The sequence below is a fragment of the Corvus cornix genome, chromosome 1, assembly GCF_000738735.6.
Source record: "Corvus cornix cornix isolate S_Up_H32 chromosome 1, ASM73873v5, whole genome shotgun sequence".
Lineage (NCBI taxonomy): Eukaryota > Metazoa > Chordata > Aves > Passeriformes > Corvidae > Corvus > Corvus cornix.
Genome location: NC_046332.1, coordinates 38,624,494 through 38,649,531, shown reverse-complemented (window position 1 = coordinate 38,649,531; position 25,038 = coordinate 38,624,494). Strand labels below are relative to the sequence as shown.

The following is a 25,038-nucleotide window of genomic DNA, read 5'->3' as shown; positions in this document are numbered from 1 at the left end:
GAAAAAGGGCTTGAGTACTGACTTTTAGTCAGTAATTGAAAAACGTGATTGCACAAAAACAGCAAAGATTTCAGTGGTGGAACCCTGGTCCTTTCCTTTCTGAAAACAAAAGAGGCATAATGCTGGGGCAGCAGTGCCCCACAAAAGGCAGTGTTCAGGGAGGCTTGTGATGGATGCTGCTCGTCTTCCTGAACAAACACAGACCAGCTCCCCCAACATATAATTGGTAGCAGCTCAGTGCAAGGAGATAGAAGGGGCTTCATCCCTGTGGGCTGTTCACATCCTTCCCATGCCCTCTCCCTCCATATCCTGAACTCATGGGGGATGTGAAATCAGGACCTTTGTAGCAGCCTCAGTGAAGTCCCCTGAGTTCCCTGCACCTTTGCAGCCCCACTTGCTTTTTTTCTGCTTTAAGGTGTGGACATCTATTGACTGATGGTGTTGTCAGCATTCCAAGAGCTATATTTGCAAGGTTTTTTGGAGACGTGATAAGTTACTGCTTGCTATTCTTTAGAAATGTACAGTGCCCTTTTTGATGGGCAGTTGGGCAGATGTCCTGAAACCAGGAGTCCTCCAGCCCATGTTAAGGGAGGGAGCGCTTGGTTAAGGGATGTGTTGGGAGATCATGGCGCTGTGCCTGGCTCTGCTGCTGACTTGTGTGTGGCAAACCACTTCCCAGCTCACCCCTGTCTGCTCACCCACCTCATCCTGCTCTCTGCTAGAAGCTACTTCAAATGCAGGCAAAAAGCAGATACTACACACAGCACAATGTCACACCTGCATTTTCATATGTGTCAGAAAGCTTGGTGCAGGTGCCCTGAAAATGTGGAGTTTTTTAAACAGCTTCTTCTGCTTCAAAATGTCAAGCAAACCCAAATGAACTCAGAAAGTCATATTAACCACATAAAACAAATACATATGCAGGGGGTATATTCTTCATTATCTGTTCAGCCTTTCTGTCAGCAGTACATCTGAAAGCAAAATGTGCTGCCAAGTCACGTATTCTAGTGACCTGGGGACTTCCCCATTTCCCAGGAAGATGAATTGGGGTGTACAAAAATGGTTTCTAATAAACACATTGACAACAAAGATGATGGTAAAAGGAAGTGCAACTTACCTTTTTTTTTGTTTCAAAGGAAAGTACAGTGAGTCATGTGTCAGAAAGAACATGCTAACCCAAGACAGTCTGTGCTCTTTGCAGTGACCACTCAAAATGCTCCCCAGTGAGGGACACCTAATGACAATTAATTACTCTTGCAGGCACACAGTCTGTGGACTTATATAACTAGGCATCAACATGTCTGTCCTTATGAAAACATGAATCTGTGATTTAAAAGCTATGCCAGAAGTGTAACTTGAGTTATGAGATGGAATTTTCAGTGCCAGGGAGAGAAATTACAAACTTTATTTTTAAGGGCTAAACTCAGTGACCTGATGATGCAATAGAAGAATAGGTGGGTTTGGAGGAAATATGCATTTCTCAGTTAAACTCTTTTCAAGCAATTCATTGATATTCACACCAGAATAAAATTTTTCACACCTGGAGTTATCTGGGAAGAGCTTTTGCCTATAAGTAAGCCTGAAGCTGAGGGGCTTAGAGGCCACAACAGAGTATTACATGCCCATGGACTTCTGTACATGAAACAGCATGATGAAAATAATGCGACTGGAAGATCTCATACATCATCCTTCCTCACTTAACTGGAAAATTAGAGTTCTCAGTTCTCTCTGCTCTCCGCAGCCTCCCAAGGTATCATGGTTTCTACAGGCATTATTTTCTCACTGGCACACACAGGTATTTCTCAGAGGGCATTGTCCTGATGCCTCTGGGGCCATTGCACTTCTGCCCAGGTACAGAAAGGCAGAAGATGAGCCGTGTTTCACTGCTTAGTTTCCTGGCATTGCTCATGGCTGAAACAGGGACAGTGTGTGCTGGCTCAGCAAGGGCTGCACGTGCACGTGTCCGCTCCTTGCTGCACGCCCCTTTGGTCATGGAATCATAGAATCATTAAGGCTGGAAAAGACCTCTAAGATCAAAATGTACAGGGCCAAATATAGGACAACTGCCCTTGTTTTTTTTTAAAAAAACAGTGATCTGTTCTTTTATGAACTGTGTTCAAAACAACTCTTCTTGAGGGCATCTGCGTCTGACTTGAGGGCATATGTACCAAGTCCAAGCTTTTCAGCTCATGGGAGCGACATCTCTGTTTTCTGTGCATGGGGTGGGAATTTGTGTGTACAACCACAGCAGATGAGTGTAGATCAGACAAACAGAGCCATGAAACTCTTTTCCTTTGGTAGGCCCACAGGGCTGGCAAGCAAATGGAAGTATCACTGTAAATATTCAAGGGAAAGGAAATAGAGTTACAAGTCTCAGAGCAGTGTTGAGTGGACTGTGTGTTTTATAAGAGATGTTTCAGAACATAAACAACTAGGGCTTAATGTATTAATATGCACCTTTGGGAAATAATCTGGCAGTACATCATGGGACAGACCCTTGGCTGATGTAACCTGTCACAGCTCTAGTGGATTCATTCTCAGTTTTCAACAAGTTAACATCTAACATTTTTAATTATACACATCTCTGGCCAGTATAAGCCTACATGAGCTTAGGATGCCTTGATCTTGTGAGTGCCATTATAATGTGTTCAAGGACTTTTGGACTTAATGGGTGTCAAAAATGTTCTTTTAGATCATATACCAAAATCAGGAGAATGAAAACCTGCAGCACCAGATAGGCACAAGGGCAGATTTCATTACTTCATTTGTCTCTGCTGTCTAAAACTACTTTAAATCTGTCTGGCACAGCTAGATTGGAGAAGATACGGAGCAGAGAGGCTTTACCAGCTAGAGCTCTGGCTACCTCCCTCTCTCATCCCACCCATGAGGGGAACAGGGCTTGTGATCAACAGGAATCAGCAGTGCTCAAAAAATGCTGGTGGCAAGGGTGGCGATGGAAGGGAGATTCACCCCGTAAAGCACATTTTCCTACAGTTCTGCACAACTTCAGTGACTAAAAAAAGCCCAGAGGAGCTTTCTGGACTAAGCAATATTTACTTGCCTGATGCCTCTGCCATTCAAGCAATTAAATTATTTCTTCGGTATCATCTAATGATTTTTTTTTTTGTCTCTTCTTCTTTCAGCTCCAAGGCTCCTTGAAGAGAAAGTTGGTGGTAAATCTGTCGCCTGTTAACAAGAGGCCCAATGGTGTTTCAGAGAGCTCCTTCCTTGACATTAAGAGGATAAGAGTGGGTGACAATATCTCAGTGGGACAAGGTGGACAACACGTTAACAATTGCCAAAGCCAGTCAATGTCAGGAGGTATGACTGTGGGGCAAGGATCACAAAGAAAGGCCAGCAGCCTAGCAAACAATACCCATGCTAGTGGGAATGACATGTTTAATATGACTTTGAAAGAGGTCAAGAAAGAACCAGGAGAAACAATGTCTTGCAGCAAACACTTAGACGGCCAGACATCCCATGAGAACATGTTCCCTAACAGATATGGGGAAGACTCATGGGACCAAATGATGGATCTTGAGCTTCAGGAGCTGTTTAATGAACTGACTAACATATCAGTGCCACCAATGAGTGATGTTGAGCTAGAGAATATGATAAATGCCACGATAAAACAAGATGAGCCATTCAACATTGACCTTGGGCAGCAGAACCAGAGGGGCCCTGTGAGATCTCTGCAGATGGATAAGATGGTGATAAAAAGTGAGTATGCACCAGGCATGAATCAGGCTCCTGTGGGCTCCCCACAGATGAGGCCTTCTTCTACAGGTCCAGCCTTCACTATGGCTACCACTGCCATGTCTGCCTCTTCACCCATCCCCTCGGTGCCTCAAACACAGGTGTCACAGGTTTCTTCTGCGTCCAGTCGGCCATTGCCTAACTGGCAGGAGGTGTCTCATGCACAGCAGCTCAAACAGATCGCAGCCAATCGGCAGCAGCATGCCTTGATTCAGCAGCAACAGCAGCAGCAGAACCAGACAGCCAACTGGTCTACTCTGTCTCCATCAGGACCTTCCCCTGGACCCTTTGTGCAAGAGAAAATCCCCAGTCCTTCTTTTCGCCAGCAGCAGTTCAGCCCGCAAAGCTCAGCAATGCTTGGGGTGCCAGTGAATGGAAACCAGTCAAAAGGGATGAACAACTACGTTTATAAACCAACCACTCCCCAGAGCAATCCCATGGACATAATCATGCAGCAGAAGCCTCAGGACCTCAACAGAAACTTTATCAACAGCGCTCAGCCACCTCTAGAGCAGCATCATGGCAACACAAAGCCTTTGTTTCACTTTAACTCAGAGCAAACAAACCAGCAGATGCCTTCAGTTTTGGGTTCCCAAAACAAGCCCGCCCTTCTGCACTACACCCAGCAGGCACAGGGTTCAGCTCCCGTGCAGCAGCCACAGCAACAGCAGCAACAGCAGCCGCAGCCGCAAACTGCTCAGCCTCTCCCAAACCAGTCTCTTCAGAGGCCACCTAATGTAACCCTAGCAATGCAGCAAAAAATGATGCTTCAGAAAATGCAGCAAAGCCAGCCAATCTCAGGTTTGCAGTATCCAGTCTCTCAGCAGCACAGACAGGTAAGACAAATTCCTCCTTCTTTGTTACAGAATCGCTCTGGTCCAAGTAATAAAAAGCTCTTCCAGCCTGGCCTCGTTCCTGCAGGAGATGTGTCCTGATGGCAGTTAATGACCCTCTCAGCATGCACTTCCGCAGAGCTGGTGATGGCGTGTTTAGCACCTATTCAGGTGTATCATGGGTGCACATTTAGAAGAATTTAAAGAAACCCATGCTCATAACACTTTTGATGCAATGGAATGAATATGTCATTGCTATATGTTATGTAGATACTTGTCAGAAAGGTGAGATAGTAGGGCAGATGCAAGCTTATTTTGGACTCCTATCTAAGTTTTCTAGCTTACAAAAATTAGGCTCTTTTGAAAGTCAAAATTTTAACGAATTCCTATGTTATCTTAGATAATATGTTTTACAATGTTAATTTTTGTGCCATCATTTTTCTCAGGGAGGCAGGGTTAGGAAATTCTGGTTTTAGATATCTTTTGACTGATATGACAAAAAATACTGTTTGCACATTTGCTATCGCTTTGGCAAAGAAGAACTAAGATTTATCTCTGAGCTTTACAAACACCCATCGCACTTCTGGGAATATTCTGTGGATAAAATACATGCTTAGATATGAAGGAGAAGGTTGCCACAGATATGTCTACAATTATATTCCATGTGGCTAGCTCCCACTGTGTTATCATGAGACAGTGCTCTGACAAGATCTGGTGTTGTAGCTCAGTTGTGCTATGCCAAGTCCCTGTGCACCCAAGTCTCAGATCCCAAGTTTCAGACCTGCCAATCAAAGTGAGGATGTGCAACTTCCCTGTACCCCAGAGTCTGGAAACCAAGTGCAAAACAAGTAAAACATATTTGACTTTGGGATGTTTAAGCAACTCTGAGTAGTATAGGTGGGACTTTGTCTCAACATATTTGAAGATATGGAATTGCAGTACAGGTGTGGAGATCATCTGTAGGTATGAAAACAGTTATGAGAAGCTACTTAAAAATGAAAGCCTAAGTTTTCCATGGAGTCTCGGACAGTAGCACTATGAACAAACCATTCGGAGATGGAGTTTCTTCACCAAACTGGGTGGACAGTCTGATGCTTTAAAAAGAGTAGATACAGTTGTATGCCTGCACACCTTTCTCCTTTTAACTCTTTTAAATTTCCTGACCAACTAACCATGACTTTCTCCAGCAACTAGTCCCATAGCAAGAGGTACCAGGTGAAACCTATGGGCAGGTGTGATAAATTGCTTTGTTGAAAGATGCTGTAGAATGAGTGTTGGCAGGATGCAAGCACAGTTTTGCTGTTTTACAGAAGGTCTCTGCAAGCTGTTCGTCTTCTTCTTGAGCCACTGTGTGCCCTCTTCTTAGGTGCATTTCCCCATTCTCTTAATAGACTGGCAGGCAGATGAATTTTAACAGTTCCTTCATTCAGCCATGATGAACCTTCCAGCAATCTGTCATCACAGGGGAGACAGGCAAGATTTCTGCAAAAACTACTGTTTTTCTGAAAAAATGTGCAAGGTCACATTCTGGAAAGGCATAAAGAACAACTCTGCTGGAAGTAACATTAACTCCTTGCTCTGTGTCCTCTTGGGCTGCTGCTCAGGGAGGCCAGCCAACAAGATGGGACTTGGCACCTTGGCCCTAGTAGTACTTGCAAGATTTACCATGAGTGTAGCGGGATTTCTCACCTGTGCAGCCACAAGATCTGTGGCTTAGGAAACTTGTCCTCAGTGAACTTTGCTGAGTGCCAAACTTTAGATATTACACCAAGGAAGGGGTTTTGCCTATCATCACAGACTTCTTTCTGCAAACTAATTTTCCAAAGTTTCTTGTCATCTGACCACTTTCCACAGCTCTTTCTGTTAGATATGGCTACCTGACCCACAGCACAGTTGAGAAGCTTGGAAGCTTTTTAGACACAAATTACAGGGCTTTTGCAGTAAGGATGCTGGTTTTTCTATGCTCTAGAGAGATAACTGGATTTTTTTAGAGATCCTTAGTGGTTGTTCCAAAGTGCTGACGAAGTTCAGAAAATCAGTTAGGTCTCTCTCAAGCAGAGTATTTTGTAGCTGCAGGAACAATACTCAGAAATACAACTGGTCCATAAATTGCAAGGTTTTTAAAAGGTTTGAACATAACTGTTTATGTGGCAGTATTCATGAGTTCTGTGGACCCTTTAGCACCTGCCTGCACTGCTGCAAGAGCCCACCAACCCCTTGGTCAGGGCCTGCTTGCCACGTAAGTCTGAGTATTAAATCAGAGGGGGAGGAGACAGCGCTAGTATTATCTTCCAGTAAAGACAACAAAGGTCAAAGCGACCTTGTGGGTCGACTGCTGCTGATTTTAGCAATGGGGACATCACCTCATTTAGGCTGCACAATCTGCTTTCCTGAAGGATCATCTCCCACCTCTGAGGATTTCTACACATCATTAAAAGTAATGCATGATTAATTACCAGCATTTACTAATTAACTTCATGATTAATATTTATTTTACTCATGCTCTATTTCTGCATGAGGAATCAAGATTTGATTCTGCTTGGTATCATTCAACTCCTCCTCAGATCATTATAGGACCATCTCACAACTGGCTGGAATGGCTTTGTAGCTGGTAATGTGAGGGCACATTCATAAAGGACTGCTGTGACATTGCCATCAGAAATCACTGACTGGAACACTCTAAGTTCACATTTTTAGCAGAACTAGCTCACCCTCTGGATTTTTGATCCCCAAGCTTTAAGATCCCCAAAACCCATCTGAGCTTGGTTTTATCAGTTCAAACTGGCTAACTGGAAATGTAAGGCTTATAATTTCTCTGCTTGTCATATTCCCTTTGTGTCAAACAAACTTACAGAGGGATTTGCTAATTAGATGTCTTTTGCCTCTAGGGAAAAGTCATAAAAATGATGGAAATCATCTCGGTTTCCTGGAAGGTTGATCTGAATGAAGGGTTTGTTTGCCTCTCTCCTTTATTCTCCATTGTTCTGGGAAAGATTCCTTTTCTATTGTCTATTGGAATGCAACATACACATAGTCATGAAAAAACTCATAGAAATTCAACACTCTCTTTGTTTAGGAAATAATTAGAAGCTCCAAATTCTATACAGGTTTAATCAGGTTTGTGATACTTCTACAGAACCTTGGCTGAAAATCTGTAACTGGGCCTGGGCAGAAGCCTAACTTTTCACTTTTGAAGGAATAGAGTCCAGTCAGTGAAAGATGCTTCTGAAGAAAGACTTAAGGTTTTTGAACAGAAGAATTGATGTTTTCAACAAGTCCAAGAAATTCCACACACGTTTTCAAAGTTTTTGATCAGCCATTATACTTGTTCAATAACATCCATTAGTTTTCTGTGAAGAAGTAAAAGAAAAAAAACAAAGAAAAGAAAAGAAAAAAGAAAAGAAAAGAAAAGAAAAGAAAAGAAAAGAAAAGAAAAGAAAAGAAAAGAAAAGAAAAGAAAAGAAAAGAAAAGAAAAGAAAAGAAAAGAAAAGAAAGAAAGAAAAGAAAGAAAAGAAAAGAAAAGAAAAGAAAAGAAAAAGAAAAGAAAAGAAAAGAAAAGAAAAGAAAAGAAAAGAAAAGAAAAGAAAAGAAAAGAAAAGAAAAAAGAAAAGAAAAGAAAAGAAAAGAAAAGAAAAGAAAAGAAAAGAAAAGAAAAGAAAAGAAAAGAAAAGAAAAGAAAAGAAAAGAAAAGAAAAGGAGAAAAAGCCTGTATCTACTAAATAAATAAAATATTATTCATCCCCTTCTGGTTTTGACTTAAAGCCAAATTAAACTCAAGGACTTCAAGCTGAATTTTTCTCCAATTGTTTTTATTCAACTTCATTTGCTCAAGGGAAGGGAGAATAGGAGGCTGAGCTCATGAGAACAGGAACCCTAAAGGAGCAAGGCTACTCCATCTGCTACATGTGGGCATGTGTCCTATTTAGTCTTGGCTTTGGAGGCAAGGATAACACAAGGGATCGTGAGAGCTTCACCCCCCACTTTACATGAACAACCAGTAGTCCATATTTTTAAGGCTCTGGAAACATCAGTGTAGATACAAGCCACAACAGTGTTTGCTTGTGGAAAGCTCAGAGCCTTGTTAGTCCTTGTTCCTTCAGAATTGCTTTGAGGATGGAATCATCTTCTCCTTTTTCAAGTCTCTATTTTCTCTTTCAGTAACCCAAGAATTGTGATTAGTCGCACTTTAAGGGGTGGTGATGGTGGTATTTGCCCTTGCTTGCCCTAATTGGAGCATGCCTTAGATCATTTTCTTTACCAGACTTAACAGGCTCCTTTTATGTCCAACCAGTCTTCCTTCCTGCTGAATACCGAGCAGTCCCTTCTCCAGTACCGGCTCCTAGCACGTATTCCCAGTACGTGACTCCTGCCTCACGCTCTCTCCAGGAGGACTTTCTGTTTTGCAGCTTGTGTCCAAAGGCCATCCAGGTGCTCCATGATCCAGGAACACAGCATGGATGCATCTGGCTGGAGAAAGGCCACTGAGCAGCACTGCACCAGGGGATGTGCCACCACAGAGGAGCTCCAGGTGCTGATGTGACCCCCCCTTGCAAACCATTCCATTACACCAGCCCTTCCAATGCCCAGGGCTTAACATGTATTCATCATCTTAAATATCTCCAAGGGACAGAGATGGTATTTCAATTAATCTGGCAGCTCTGCAGAGATCCTGAGAAAGATTCTCCTCTCATTTTGTCCAGTGTAAACCCAGGGAAATTTCATTTATTTTCAGGAGAGAGTAATTGAACTTACAGCAGCATAGTAGAAAGCAGGATATAACCCTCTACTTTTTTTTTTTTAAGTATACATTAAACTGTCAGATACTTAGGGTGCTATGTGAGGAAGAAGGACCAGGACCAAAAGAACTAATGTCTTTTTTGAAAGTGCAGATATAAAAAACTCTTGTTACCATTCACTGCTGAGTAGTAACTTACATTTCTAATTTAGCCCCTGAAATTTCTCAAAGAAAATGTGTCTTCTTTAAATGATTCATATAAAAAGAGTATTTTCCTAAACCTCTGTGTTTACCACTACAGAAGAAAAGAAGAAAACATTTTGGTGAGGCAAACTCTCTGTTTTCAAGTGTGAAGGAATTATTTTACAAATATTTGTGAAATGAAGAGAGAAAACCTAGAGTAGCTTTTGGTAATTGGTACAAACCAGGACTTGAATTTGACTTAGATCATAAATAACAACGATTCCAGGCTTCTGGAATCTGTAATAATAGAAAATGTTCCACAGTGTAAGAAAATAACAATGTGACCTTTCTCTCAATGCTCTCTATAAAAATAATATTTGGATGACAGCTTTTCTTGATAGCTCCATTTTGGTCACATTCCCTCGTACAAGGACTTCTGAATTAAATATTCTGGATAAAAACTTGAGTATGTCCCAATAGCCACCATCAATTGCACGGTCATAGCTGATTTATGAGAATGAAACCAGAGAGAATATGTCATAAGTTCCTGTATTGTCATTATGGACAGTTTTCTTGGTGGTACCCTATATCATTCATGCTCAGTTTGCTGAACAAAACACATACACAGTCACGCTGTGGACAGTCAGTCCCTGAGGATATTGTAATTCAAAGTCTCAGAGACATTCCAGGTTCCATAAGGTTTCGTGAACTCTCCATAAAGCATTTACACTGGAAGAATAGTAGATTATTAGCCATGGTCAAATGCTTCTTGATTTGGGGATTTGGGAGGTAGATGAGATAGTTCCTGAGGTCTCTTTTGAACTGCCTTTTGAAGGTACTTCCATGAAGGTACCAATGAAAACCATCACTGAGCTTCCCTGGATGAGTTCTTCACTAATGTCAGCACACTTGAGGTCTCATTCATTATATATTAACATTGTGAAAGTGCCTGGGAAGTCCACTGAGAGGGCAAAATGTCATTCTGTGGAGAACTGTATAAACTCGGATTAAAAATGGCACCTGTTTCAAAGCATTGATCTGACTACTGTGAGATCAAAGATAAGATGTGTGTTATGGAAAGAATTTGATAGATATGAACTTCTCCCTACCTGCAGGTCTCAAGATGTGGATTTGAGAACTGCAGTGATCCAAGAGACCCTTCATAACTCAGTCAGTTGTCTCAGATGTGGGGGGGGAAAAATGCTGTTGGAGACAGAGGGTACAGTAAGGTTGTAAGGTTGTTAGCTGCTTCAGCCCACCTGGAAGACATGGGCTAGGGAAGGAAAGCAGAGGGGACAGCCAAGGCACTGGGTGTGTACATAGGAGAAGATGATGATGGCTGCAAGGAGTAAATGGCAACTGAGAAGATGCACAGTGCTGGTGGCTGAGATTACAGTTTACAGGCCCGGGGTGATAGGGCAAAGTGAGGAATCATCACCAAAGACAGGACATGAGTTTGTGCTTACTAGATTAACTGGAAAGGAAGTGTAACAGGACAAGTCTGAGATAAGGAACTGTGAAGATGTCATGCTGACCAGAAAAAAAGGGGCTAAGGATGTTTCAGGTCTGGTTCTCTGCTAAGGAGCAAGTTAGTCTATCTTGACCTGTGAACTTGTCCATAAAGCTATGATGTCGACAAGGGCTTCTTACCTGGTTGAAGTGAGGATTCCTGCTATTGCTGTGTGTGCATCTGAGGCCAGAGTCAAGCCCTGAGTCAACTTCCTGCAGGGATTTTGGAAAGGCAGCCTGGAAAAACAATATAATTCCACAGCCATTTGGAGCTGGCATGGTGAAAAACCCTTTCCTGTAAGTTCTTACTTGTTTGTAGGCAATTTATGAATACCTCAAAAAGTCAAGGAACAAAAAAAATTTAACAAGCCCCAGTTCTCCCTAGAGTCTTCCTATTATTCTAATTCCCCAAAGTGCTCAAGAGTGCTTAGTCCCAGTAATTTGTCTCTCTAGGGGTTCAAAATGAAGGAATATTTTAATGGCAAATATTTATTCCTCCACTCAGCCACTTTTAGTGCTGGTGTTTTTATGGTGGAGACCTGCCCCAGGCCACAGATGACTGTTGTTAAGACAGCTACAGACCTAGTAATGTTCCTTTAATGTGAGTTTTCACGGGTGAATTTACCATTTGAATGCAATGCTGTTCCAGAAAATCAGCCAGATGCTCCAACAGAACTATTCCAGAACCATCTGCCTGCTTCATTTGCTGCATGCCTGTTTCTGGTAATGTACACATACAGTGTAAGAGACAGTTTTTGCCCTGAAGAATTTACAATCTAAATAAGCAAGCCAGCCAAATCTTGAGATGAAGAAAATGTTACTGTATATTTTATATATTCTTGTGTATTTGAGGAAAGAGAGAAGGAAGATGTCGTTCAAAGCCGTTATAATCAATCCACTGGAGTTGTTGGATATGCTTACCATTGCAGAAAAATCCTCTGAAGTCTGGAGTTGAACCAGACCCAGTGAATCAGTAGAAAACACAGGAGTTGAATAAAAGGAGGGATATTTAACCCTCTCTTTCACACCAGATATCTGTATTTAATGTTAACCCCCTAAGCCTCCTATGTAACCAGTGAGGAAGGCGTACTCAGAGTACCCAAGCGAGGCACACAGTGGAGGATCACCTCTCTGCAGAAGACTCTGAGCACCCATGAGCCCAGCTCTGCTGCTCTTCCTGAAAGATATGTGCAGACTTGTTTTCTCACACTGAGCTGTGTGGCAATATGTCAAAAGAAGGGGAGGACAGAGTCTTTCGACTCTCTTAGGTGAGGTTTCACAGGGTGGAAGAGCTGATCTAAAAACTGGAAGCTTCAGAAAGGGGCACAAAGTTCTTCCCCACCCCAGCCTAGTGTCCACTTCTTCTTCTGGCACCAGCTCTGGCACTTGTCTGAGCTCTCACAAGACCAGCAGAGAACTATCTTTTTTCTCTCTGTGTAGGTTCTCTTCAGCTTATGGGGTCAGGCAAAGCCAATGCCGGCACGAGGGAAGTGGCAGGAGCTCATAGCTGGAGGCCAGAAGCAGAGATGGGATTGCTTCTGCCAGCAACAGTGCGCTGTTAAACTCACCTCAGGTGGCTGGTGGTGGGGAACCTCAGCTTAGAGAGTGTCTGGAGAAGAAGTGGAAGGTGGATGCTGGCTGCAAGAGGGAGACTGGGCATGGAAGCAGTCAGGGAGCAGAGAGTTTAGTACAAGGGAAAGAAACAGCCAGATGGAACTGGATCCAGAGTAGGGCAACTGGATGGAATGGACAGAGACTGTGAGAGGAGTGAAGGAGTGAAGCACAGGAAGAATGAGGGTCTGAGGGTAGGAAGAAGCCTGGAAGGCAGTAATACAGAGTGCAAATAGGGCTTGGATGAGAGGGAATGAGTGAGAAGGATTGGGAGCTTGGGAGGAGAAAGCTGAGAGTGAGACTGCGTGCAGGCAGAGGAGGACAAGGGATCAAAGGGTGGGATATAGTGTGGGAGAAAGTGGGGCAGAATAGGAGCTACTGATGCTCAGGGGACAAGAACCTACAGTCTTTGCAATGGGGAAATGGAAGGCTGGTAACACTTAAAAACTGTTTCTGTATCCTATGCTAGGAAAAAGTGGAGGAGCGTAAGGGCTTTGTTTCCAGGAGTTCCCAAAGCATCTGCAGGAAGTCTTCAGGACAGGGCAGGAAATGCAGCCCTGAGCCCTTCAAATTGCCAGCTTTAAGGACACACTACACATTTTAGGCTGTGCTATTCATCCTGTCAGTCTCCATCAGTCAGGGAGACAGCATAAGCAGCATGTTTGCCCCACTGGGAAGCAACTAGTACAACCCATTCACTGGTTTTCTTCCTTCAGGGGACCCTACAGCTCCTCCATCATCTCCAGCTGCAAGTGCAGCCATTGCATAACCAACTTATAGAACAGAACAGAACAGAATAGAACATATAGAACAGTTTAGTTGGAAGGGAGCTACCGTGATCATGTAGTCTAATTGCCTCACCAAATCAGGACTGACCAAAATTTTTATCAGCTTCTAATGCCTCTTAAACATTGACAAGCTTGGGGCATCAATCAGCTCTCTAAGATGGCTGTTTCAGGGTTTCAAGTTTCTTCCTACCTTGCCAAAGATATACACGAGGAAGAACGATGGAGACTGGTCTTCTCAGGCCTTCATAAGAAGCTGTGTAATCCACCTTGGTTGAAAAGTTCCCCATGATTGACTGCTGCCAAAATATTTGCAATAACCAAGGTGTGAAAACAAGGAAAGATGGTATTTTTGAGGATCCAATCTGTTATGTAACTTGTAAGAGCGAGAGGGACTGTGAGGGCTTTCTGTAATTCTGCAAAGATGGGTTAGATCCTCACAGACTTCTCTTTTTCCAGTCTTTTCTGTAATTTGCAGTGGTTGCAAGCCGGGCCACAGCCCTGCTCCAACTGAGTGATGAATGACTAAAGGATTTAATGCTTTGGTTCTGGTTAGAAAAGCATCCAACTTTATCCATTTCAGAACTAGATTTCTCCGAAGGACTGTTAACTGCAATCCCAGCTAAAGCAGGTTTTGCTGGGGTGACTCCAGTCTTGTCTGGTTTCAGCTAGAATAAGGAAAAAAAAGGAATTGCTTTTTCTTTTTCCTACTGGAACTGGTAAAAGGCATGGGAAGACAGAGCAATTAGCAGAAGTATTGGGAGCTTCACAGCCTAAGTGCAAAACAGAGTGGGAGGAGGGAGGGTGGGAGCAAATTCTGGCTATCCATCCTTTATCCAAAGCTGCCTGCTCCTTCCCAGGCTGTACTTCACTGTCATACACTTGCAAATTCTCTCCAGGAATGAAAACAGACTAACTTTAAGCTTGTTCCCAAAGCTGCAAATTTGTCCCTGCTGGGTGTTAATTTAACTGCTTCCAGGGCACCAGGATGTCTACTGGTGTTCACTGGGCTTGCTTTCTTCTTTTTTTTTTCACACATCTGGTGTTGTGAAAACTTCCAAGGCACCACACAGAAGAGTGGTGAACTGACCACTTTTAACCCTTTCTGCAGCATGCTAAGTATGAACCTACCTGTCTCTCTTCACGGTTTTCTCCCTGTGGCAGACCCCATGAGCTCCATGGGATCCACAAACACTAAAGTGGGTCTTATGAGTATTTCACAGGCTGAGAATTGAGACTTTCTTCAGCTCCATCATTCTCTGTTTTTCCTGTGAACAAACCTGGCTTAACAGTAATAACTGGACTTCAAAAATTTCCAGCAGGAAGAAATGTAGTTGGGGCAGGGAGAGGTTTTTTTCCAAAATACTTCTTTTTTCCGTTTGCTTTTATCTAGTGCCACTTCCCAGCAGGGAGGGCATTCAGTGCAATAGTTTTGCTCACATTATGGCAAATGGTGGCCTTTTCCTGTTGGTTTTTGATCGCTGCCATTTGTTCACTAATGGCATTAACTGTTTATCTGCTGAATCAACTGAACCAGAGCAAATCCAAACAATCTGGGTGTCTCATTTCCAGTCCTAGCTGTTGTACTCTACCTGGCTTTCGCTGCTTGGTTTGCTTTCTGTCGAACAAGTTGTTTGCATGACCAGCTCACTTGTTTCACTAACATATTCCTAGCAACAGCATACAAACTGGCTTTTTTTATCTCTGGCAAGGGCTTCCTAAAAAAAAAAGCCAAAGGTACTCTTCCGTTTTGGCCTGTTGTGCAATGCCAGCCTCATGGCACAAGGAGCATGCAAAGCCCTTTTGCTGTCTTCCTCTCAGCCCTATCATTACTTTGAATCCTGCAGCTCTCATCCTGTGTTTCCAGCCCACTGACTGTCCCTTCTCAGCCCTGCTTCCTCTTCAGCACCCAACTCTGAGGAGCTGAAACAGCATCGAGAAGTATCCCACAGCCATGTGGGCTGCTGAACACAGTGAGAAAGCAGCAGCATCCGTCATGTCTATGCAGGGGACCCAAGTGAGCCACAGTCCTTGATTTTGGCATCTTCTCTTCTTCATGTAGGGCTTTCACTGCTGAGTTTATTTTTAAAAGAAGTAAATAACTCTCGGTCCACAAATTACAGGTTTCCTTGGTAAACATGAAAGCTAGTTCGTGGGTCAGTACAGCTGTGCTGTCAAAATCTTGTTTCATATTTGAAGTGCTATCAAGGCCGCCCGTCCTTTTCAGAAGCAGCACTTCTCAGTGGGCCAAGCTCCAGGGCCCCAGGCAGCATTGGAGCCATTCTCATAAAGGTTTTCTATAGACATATATATACACTGTATTTAAAAAAAAAATCAGATTTTTAATCCTCCTGAAATGCTACCTGGAGTGTTGGACTCACCATCTGAAAATACTAAGGTTACTGGGTTTGTGGAGGAACAAACATTCATCTCTTCATTAAAGCCTGAGATTTTTAAAGCTGCAAAGTAGGACTTACGTGTCCATAGCCAAATTATTTATGCAGATCTAGAGAATGTTCATCCAAAAACTATATAGCTTTAACATATCCACCTCTGTTTTTTTTCTGACGAGTTTTCCAAGCAATGCACCTAGTAACCACCTTTGATATTGGCCATAAGTAAATTTATGCTGGAAATAACCAGCACATTCCCAATTGTTTGGCTTTCCTGAGAAGAGCGCTGGTGGCCAAAAACCTGACTGCTTTTAAGATAAAATTCAGAATAAATGTTAGATATGTGACAGCAAGGCACTCAGTTTCAAAATGGGATCCTTTCCTACTCCTCTGCTTTCACAGCAAAATACAAACTAGTCCTCTCTCTGACTGGCACCTCATATGTCCCTTTCTCTGTAGGAACCAAGTGGGGATCTGTGGATCTCCACTACCTCCAAGTGGAGTAGATGTCCCATGGCTAGGGACACCAGATAGACTTACAGGCATTTATTTGTACTATTCATTTACATATATGGTCTATTGTGAGGATATCTTCCCTCTCCTCCTCCAAAAGAGTCCAAATCAAAATCCAAAGCTAGTCAGTTAGTACAGTAATTGTATATAAATTTGCACATGAAGCATTAATTAAAGTCAAGCTGTGGAAAAATTACAAAAGCTAAAAGACCTTTGGACATCTGTGTGAAGATCACTGCGCTTGATACCAGGGAATATAGAAATGCTTGGACTGTTTGCTCAGATGGGCACAATGTTAATGAATCATTTTAATCACCTTCATTCTTTCAAACAGAGGAGACTACTAAGCAAAACCAATCCTGACAAAAACAACATATAAAACCCAGAGGCAGTTGTGAGGCTGCTAATTAGATAACTTTGTCTTGATATTTGCATTTGAGCCTATGGATCTGGACAACACAGTGTGTTACTCTCAGGGCAAGAAGCAAACGAGTGGCTGCTGCCCCATGTCCTCTCGAACAATGTTTCCAAGGTGCCTTTTGGTCTCTCTGTCCCCCAGGGTAAATATTTGAGATAGTCTTTATTGAGCTTTTCCCAAATTTTTCTTACATCTCTGATCTTTGTCACAACAAAACAATGCAGAAGCTGGAATTATTCTATAAATGTTACCTAACAAAAAAAAAGACAGAATGCCCAGATTTTGTGTTATTTTAGCCATGCAAATGCTACAAGCAAAAACTAAACCAAATTGAGTTCATGCACAAATATCAGTAAGAACAGAGATAGCAGTGATAGCAGAAGTAATGACATTATGTAATATATGCTAATTGTTTTCTACACACTAATTCATCCATAAAGCTTCTGTGAAGTGAATAACTATTAACTGTTCTTTAAAGGTTAAAAATTGAGATTGTGAGATCAACACTTTTTTCTAACACAGCTGGTGAAGTGAAAGCATTTGCTATACATGTGGTTGTTCTAAATAGGTATCTTGAAAAGGTGGCTGAGTTGAGAAGAGATGAAGTAGATCAGTATTTGTGAAAACAGGTCATCAATTTAAATGCATATGTATGGCTTTAATTTTTGTCTTCAAAATAGGGTTTGATTCATAATTAGCATAAAATTTGCAGGTTTTGTATAAATTTTTCAAATTAAAATGTTTTGACCAAGCACTCCCCTGTTAAAACTTCAGACAGGTAAAGATTTCTACAAATGTCAGTGTTTTGAGGGAACTTCCTTTTAAAGATTTAGAGATTTCAGCAGCCAAACTGGCCAGAATTTAATTTCATTAATATTTAAATATATATGGCTTAAAGCATTTAAAAAATTCATAGGTTTACATTCTATGCTGAAGGAGGCTGTATGTGTTGATACTCGAGTGTGATGGAAATGAGCTTATGTACACCACAGTAGCATCTTAGTGGTTCACAAAATGGCAAATAGATGCAAGGTAAGAGCTACACTTCAAACGTAGATCACAGGAGAAATTAATTTCACACCAAGGCTTCTGAATTTGCATCTCAACTACTTCAAATTTCTCTATTTACGAAAGGTGAATATATTTTCATGTGTGATGATGAAGAGGGCAACTCTGTCCTTATTGAAATGTTAATCAAAATATTGTTCATAATTGCTATATTCCATAAGCAACAGTTTAAAACAAAAGGTACTTTTAAATATTTTAACTTTCAAGCCAATGCTCTCAAATAATGGGAGGAAATCAGGTTTTTGTTCCTTGTTCAGACACAGGTCTGCCTTTTTGTCATCAGTTCAGGGTGTTACTGAGTTCCTGTGAGAAACGTCCTGTCGTGAATGAGAAGGAAACAAAGTCTGTACTCACCTCAAATTCCCTCACCAATTTTGCTCAAAACAGCAATGTGAAGGGCAGGAGTCAGTGTGGTGGAAGTGGGGAGTGTGTACACACACAGAGGTACGTACATATACATGTGGGATAATGCTGCTGCTCCTCTAGGTGTTAGCATCCCAACCAACCTGTGTGTCCATCTCGGGTAACACACAGAAGGGAAGAAACATCTTCCTGCAATTAATCTGAGACTCTTCAGACAATGAGAGAGTATGAGAGACAACATATGGACAGAGATCATGAGTGATATGGGGAAGACAAACTGGGAAGGCATAGTCACTGTCTCCCAGAAGGAAAGTTGTAGGCACCTATTGATATCATCAGGCAGCAAAACAAGCAGGAGGAAGGCACCTTATCCCTAATACCAGGGAGCACTTCCTGTAGGCATCTTTGCTACACAACATCGTGAATACCAAAAGTCAGCATGGATTCAAACCTGGAGTTGGGCAAATTCAGAAGAAATATTTGCAGAGGGCAATCAGAGAGTATGACGTAGAGGCAAAGCTGCACTCAAAATGCCTAAATGGCAGAATCTGAAAGATACACTGGGCACAGTCCCATCATATAGTGGCTCTGTTCCTATATTCCATCTTTGAACATCTCTTGATCACTCTGAGGGTGACCACTATAACACACAGTTCTGTTTGGAGCCACAGAAGTAAGGCTGCTTGATCACAGCAGAAAGGTTACTGATACAAAGTATGCCAGAAATAGTGCCTGGCTTGGGGGAATTCATCTTAGCCATGTCTCCCCCAAAGAACCTTACGATCACCTAACCCACAGCCCCTCATTGTGGCAGTATTTTTTTCACTTGGTTGGTCTCAAGTTGACCTGGCCCCTTTTGGCCCATCAGCCCCAGGCCTTGTGAAAGTGGGTGTACTGTTTGTTTTTCAGCTCTGGAGCAGGCACAGCAATGTGATCGGGAACTGCACTTCTTGGAAAGTTTTTTCAAAGACAGCAGCTCTAGGAGAGATTAGCACCCCCAGAAGTTTCTACTGCCATATGTGCTCTTTTTGCTGCTGTCTTCAGGGCAAGTTTAATGACTATTTTCACAGGCTGACACAAATATCCTGAGGAGCACAAGCAGCAGAAAGGAAACGGTGATTTTCAGCCATTTGTATCTTATCCAAACTGGAATGGCATTCATGGAGAAGCCAAAAGCAATAGTGTCAAGGTACTAGCCTTGCTTGCTTACAAATGTTTCTTGCAAAAAATGAAGGAAATTAGATTTATAAACTAATTATTGCAGGATCCCATTCAAGGAGAGTATGTAAAGCCACCATAATACTAATGTCTGCTCTTCACATTATGTTCAAAAGGCTTCTGTTGATCACTAGGGTGATCTGGGGAAACAGTGACAACAAAACTGTTTACTCCTCCCTGCCATTGCAAGTTCCTAAGCAAAAATTTTGTCTCTGATTCCGATTCAGTTGGAGATCCCCTTTATATCATTATGACCATAGGAAAGAATTTTTAATAGAAGAAAACTTTAATTACATCTTCAGACCACTTTGGTGTAACAAGGACTTAGTGTTAATAAGAATCAGGCTTTAGGTGTTCCAAATGTTCTTTAAAAATAACATAACAATGTGTAAAGTAAGCTCTGAGTTATTAATTCAAGAGTAGTATGAGCAGCAGCAGCAGTAAAGAAACCCAGTATATCCATCAATCAACACTGTGGAAGCCTGTTTGTTTGCTCTAGTTAGAGAGTGATGAATAGGTCCTCTGTGCAAAACATTCAGCTACAGTGTGAGAGGGCAATAAATTATGTTTGTTAATTTTATATGCCATACATATAAAAATCACTAAAAATTGTCACTACACTGTGATGGTGACAGAAAGCTTTGGTGCTGTAGAACCTTTACACAGTGCTTTATCATCTCCTCAAGTGAAGGTCTCTTTGGCATTTCCTACATTTCAGGGAATATGATATAATAGGCTTGGAGGAAGAATTTTACCTACTAATCACTCAGGTTCCCAGCTGCCTCACTGAACTATGCTTTTCTGAATACAACGCTTCTCACTTACACTTACAATCCCCATTGTCTCAGCAGTCATAGGAGAGACAGGGACCTCCAGGGAATGAGTGACTCTGTCCCCCAGGAGGTGCCAAGAGGGGTGGTGAGATGTGTGGTGATGGCAGAGGCGTGAGAGAAATGATGCCATGGCTCACCCCACTCTAGAGAGACGAGGCAGATGAGGTGGATGCTCCATCAGGGTGGTGAACAGGGAGGCATGAGCTCAGCTGTGGGGCCAGCCTTTGAGCAACCAGAAAGGAGCATCGAGAGCTTGGTCCCTGGCTAAGCTAGAGAAGAAATTTAGACCTGGGCAGCCAGCATAGGCTATGCAACCACATTTGCCTGGTATTTCACAGGCCGCTTTTCAAACTGCTTTCAAACCCATGGTCAGTGGGCACAGTCTTTTAAGCCCAGGGTAGACTCTTACAGTTTGGTTTGTCTTGATCCGTGTGAGCTCTTTCCACTTTTGGCTGTGTGCTTTGACCAGGACAAAGCTTTGCACACACATGGCCTCCCTTCTGTCCAATGGCTGCACTTTTGTGCAGCTCTGTTCACGTTTTCACGCCCAATTCTGCAGCAGCCGAGGCTAAGTGCGCCTGCATTCAACCTCAGCCCTGCTCTCATACACCAAAGCTGCTTCCCAGAAATCTTTCCTCTCTAGTTAAGCTGATTGGCATTGTGTAGTGTATATTGAAGAGAGGTACAAAGTCTGCAATAGCACCAAATAGTGCAGACAAAAGAATGTTTGAGTATTTTTTAAACCATTGTCACACAGGAGAAGGCAAGTTTGACAAACCACTCCACTTTTTGGAAGCTTGCTTTGCAGCAGTGTGTATTTCTCAAATCATGGCAGCAAGAAAATGAGTCTAATGCGTGAGCTTGTTGCCATGTTATTAAATCGTGGTGTAAAAACTGTGCTTACTTTCATGGGAATGAGCTTCTTTGCCAAAAATGAGATGCCTTAGCTCCCCCATGGGACTTTATCTTAGTTTGGAAGGAATGGAGGAAGCTGCTGTGAGCAGTCAGAGCAGATAGCAGGAATGATCGTGCGCATTTGTGGCAGCCTGTTTGTAAGGATGGAGGAGCATCTCCGCTCTTGGCAGCAGATGCAGCGAGCTTGGCACAAGGTGAGGCTGACAGATATGCCTGGTGTCCCTGCCCTCACATGCCAGCAAATATTCCCCAAACCGCTGCTTGCTCTTTCCAGCACTTGGGTGCTGCTCCCACTTATACCTGGGTGCAAATCTGGAGTAATTGCACTGAAACTCACTTGCACTTTGCAGGCTGCTGTGACAGGGCAGAGTTCAACCTGCACACACAAGGCAGCACAGCACGGCATGGCAAACTGGATGGTCCCCACAGGGGAAAATCAGGAAGGCTTCACTGATGGCAGCACTGAACTTCATCCCCCAAGCTGTACAGTAGAAACAAATGTAAAAATAAAACTAGTTTTGTTTGATTTGTTAAACACAATTAATTTCAACCCCCCTGTCAGCAAAAAGTAATTTTTTCCCTAGCTATTTTTATTTTATCAGAAATGGGGAGAACTCATTAACACTGGTGTTTTGAACTATAGTTTAATAGAAGCCCGACTAACACAGTTCATTAAAATATGCGTGTCTGATGTTTGAGGCAATGCTTGCAGAAATCCTTGGGGAAAGGATAGTGTGGAGCTGAAATGATGTTTTTCATAGCCAAATGGCATAATCTCATTCCCAAAGTTTTGTGATGAAGATGAAAGGTACGCTTAGTAATTGCAAGGGATAAACAGTTTTCTCTCCGTAACTGCCCTTATTACTCACGGATAACAGATCCAGTGCAGACTGTTACATTTCCTTCTCTTCTCTTTCTTCTTCTCTTTACCACCCACTTCGCTTATGATTCACCAGCAGTTTCTATGGACTGGATGTAAGGAATGAGGGAAATTTCTGTTCCCCTATTTCATGGCAAAGGAACATCCTGAAGAGATACATTTGCAAACATTTAGACTGGTGATGCAGATGTTGCTCAGGGGGGATAAAATTTTAAAAACAGAAATTCTTTTCCATGACTTTTCTCTTATAGCTTTCTGTCAGGCTGCTCAGCACACTGCTCTGCAAGCTCTTCCAGCTGGTGAGCCCACATTATTTCACGGAAATCCACCAACCCAGTAGAGCAAATAGAAACCTTGTTTTCCTTAGTTACCTTTTGACCCTCAGAAGTAATCTGTGGACCCCTGGGCATCTGATCTTATGCTGAAAACGGGATTTAGGAGATCTGAAGGTGAAAGGGTACATCTGCCAGAAAAATTTAGCTCTTCTAAAAATTCCTCTGACCACATTGTCTTTGGAGAGGAAAAAAAGTCCTTACCTTGCTTGCAGGATATGGGAAAAATCCATTTTTTGCCCTTAGTTCAGTGCTGCTATAGCAGCAGTTGGAGTGTCCTTTGGGCTGTGTTCTTACACAGAACTGAAATGAAACCGCACAGTCAAAGCACTAGACCCGAGTGTGATCTGGCAGACATTAGTTTTACATGTTCTGGTGGACATTTTGTTGGGTACCTACTGGCAGCTTTGGTTCAGAAAGAAAGATAGATTGCACCGTGGGGTTTTTTTCCACTACTTTACAGCTAGCTTGTCATATCTGTAACTGAGGCCCTTAAATCAGGAACTGACACCGTTCCCATGTCCTAAATGATTATATAAACCTGTAGGATTGAGTGATGTGTTAATCTTTTCTAATTATACTGTAGTGTATCTCTTGTGCTCAAACACGGTCACAAACAGGGCTGCTTCTGCTCCCATGGATGTAGTTGGCAGAAAGCCAGCTGGAGCTGCACCAGGTCCCCTTTGCAGCCCGATGACCACATGTTTGGGGGAAAATTGAAGAGCTTAGGTTCATAGAAGATGCAAGAAAAAAGATGCTGGAGCAGGATGAGATCTAAAATGATGTTTTGAATGTTCTGTCTCTCTTGCAATATGACTCCTCATTCATCATGCAAATTTATAATTTTCATGCAATTAAAAAATAATTTTTGTTATGAAAGTGCGTTTGATTAGCTTGTACAGTTGACAGCTAGTAAAGCTGTGTGAAGTACTCACACACATAAAAACTCTCCTCCTAGTGGGAAATTTCACTTTTTATTGGAGAAAAGGCATATTTCCCTTATCATAAGCAGAGAGGGAGGATGAGAATTTGTTCTTGTTCATCTCGTTACTGGCTGTAACCCAATAACTTTACACAGGTTATCCAAACGAGTTGTGTCATGACATAAAGCCATGACTCAGAAATGTGCCCAGCTGTATCCTCACTGATGCTGCCACAGTGACCACGTACAAGGGCATTAAATTAGTTGTAGAAATCACAGTCACTCCTCCTTTTAAAGCTCATGGTATTCCCAGGGTGATATGAGAGTGCCACAGGGTAAACAAAAACCCAGACCCATGACATCCAAATACACAGTGGCCTGTCCCACAGTTTCACGTGGGCCAGCACAGCAGTCCCAGCTGCAGGAGTGAGTGGTTGCTGCCATTCCTTCTCCATTTTGCTGGTCAAAGAGCTGGCTAAAGCCCTGGGGTGGACACATCTGTGCTGTCAGACAAGCACTGTTATCAGCTTAATTTCTGTCATTCAGCAGCAATGATGCTGCCATTGCAACGATTCCTGTCAGCATGTAGTGAGTCTCCACTGGAGATGGTGCTAGAGTGTCTGCTGTGAGAGAAACATCCTGCTATGGGCAAGCCTGGGTCTCCTTCTGCCATCCTGAAGTAGCTTTGGGGCATCCCCTGGTTGTATCACCCCCTCCTTTACACAAGAGAGGGATATGAAGGTATCTCAACATGTGTCCAAGTCAGCAAAAGTGCAGCTAGTCTTCCCAAGCCCTCAGCACGCATGGTGGTAGTCAGATATCCAGAAGTGATTAGCAGCTTCTGAGGCTGTGCAGTGGAACTGACAGATGCCTGCCTAGGACCTAATCCTGCTCAGATTCCCAGGATCCTCACTGAAACAATGCAGGCTACTGGGTCACAGCACCTACAGCATCTCATCAGTGTCATCCCATCAGAGATGCCCAAATTTAGTCCTCACTAGTCTCATAAATGTCTGTGTCATGAATTCCTGGAGGCAGACTTCCATTTCAGGGGCTGTGGTGGCCTCTACTGTATCTCAGAAGAGCCCATGCCTGGCAGAGTTTCTTGGATGGATTTGTGATCCCTCAAGGCCTGTATGCACAGTGGGCCAGAGGGTCTGGGATGGAAAAGAAGCCACAGGGAAGCTGTGCTGCTGGGGATGCACCACACGGTGTGCTTGCCTGCTCCAGCAGCCTGGTCAGAGGCCACACCATGGCCTGGGTTTGTGCTGTGAGCCATCTCTGTGACCTGGGTCACTGCTTTGAGCCACCTCCCTCCATGTGACTCAGGCACATGACCAATACACCGGATGAGTGCTGCGTGATTCAGCTCGGTAGAGCTGCTAATGATGGAAGGGGCACAACGTGAGAGCTGTTGCCTGTTAAAAGGTTACAAAAATGAGAACTCAGACAGTACAATTTTTTCGTGAAGATGCTTAGACAAGCTGCAGGTCAGGTATTCTAGAGCTCTTCACTTGACAGCTGTCTGTCAGATGCATGGAAGTTGACTTTAGCAATCAGCATGCACCTGTCATCTCCACCTTTTCCAAAGACATTGGTGCCAAATGTCAAAAATGGGGGATTTTGATAAGCTGATCCAGAGCTGCTGGTGGCTGTCATCCCAGGTTTGATGTTGAGTAGCTAGAGTTTGAAAGGGTGGATGAATGATTGGTTCATGTAACTGAGGACTGCTACAGAGGCGTTAGCTACAGACTACTTGCTGCTGCCTAA

At 42.9% G+C, this 25,038-nt stretch overlaps 1 protein-coding gene across 1 annotated transcript in view; it reads left to right on the top strand.

Annotated features, from left to right (window-relative positions):
• The window catches only part of MAML2 (mastermind like transcriptional coactivator 2), a 208,543-nt gene that overhangs the window by 139,587 nt on the left and 43,918 nt on the right, over nucleotides 1–25,038 (top strand). The window contains 1 exon segment of the mRNA XM_039563645.1: nucleotides 3,144–4,592. Within this exon segment, the coding sequence (XP_039419579.1) occupies nucleotides 3,144–4,592 (1,449 nt within the window).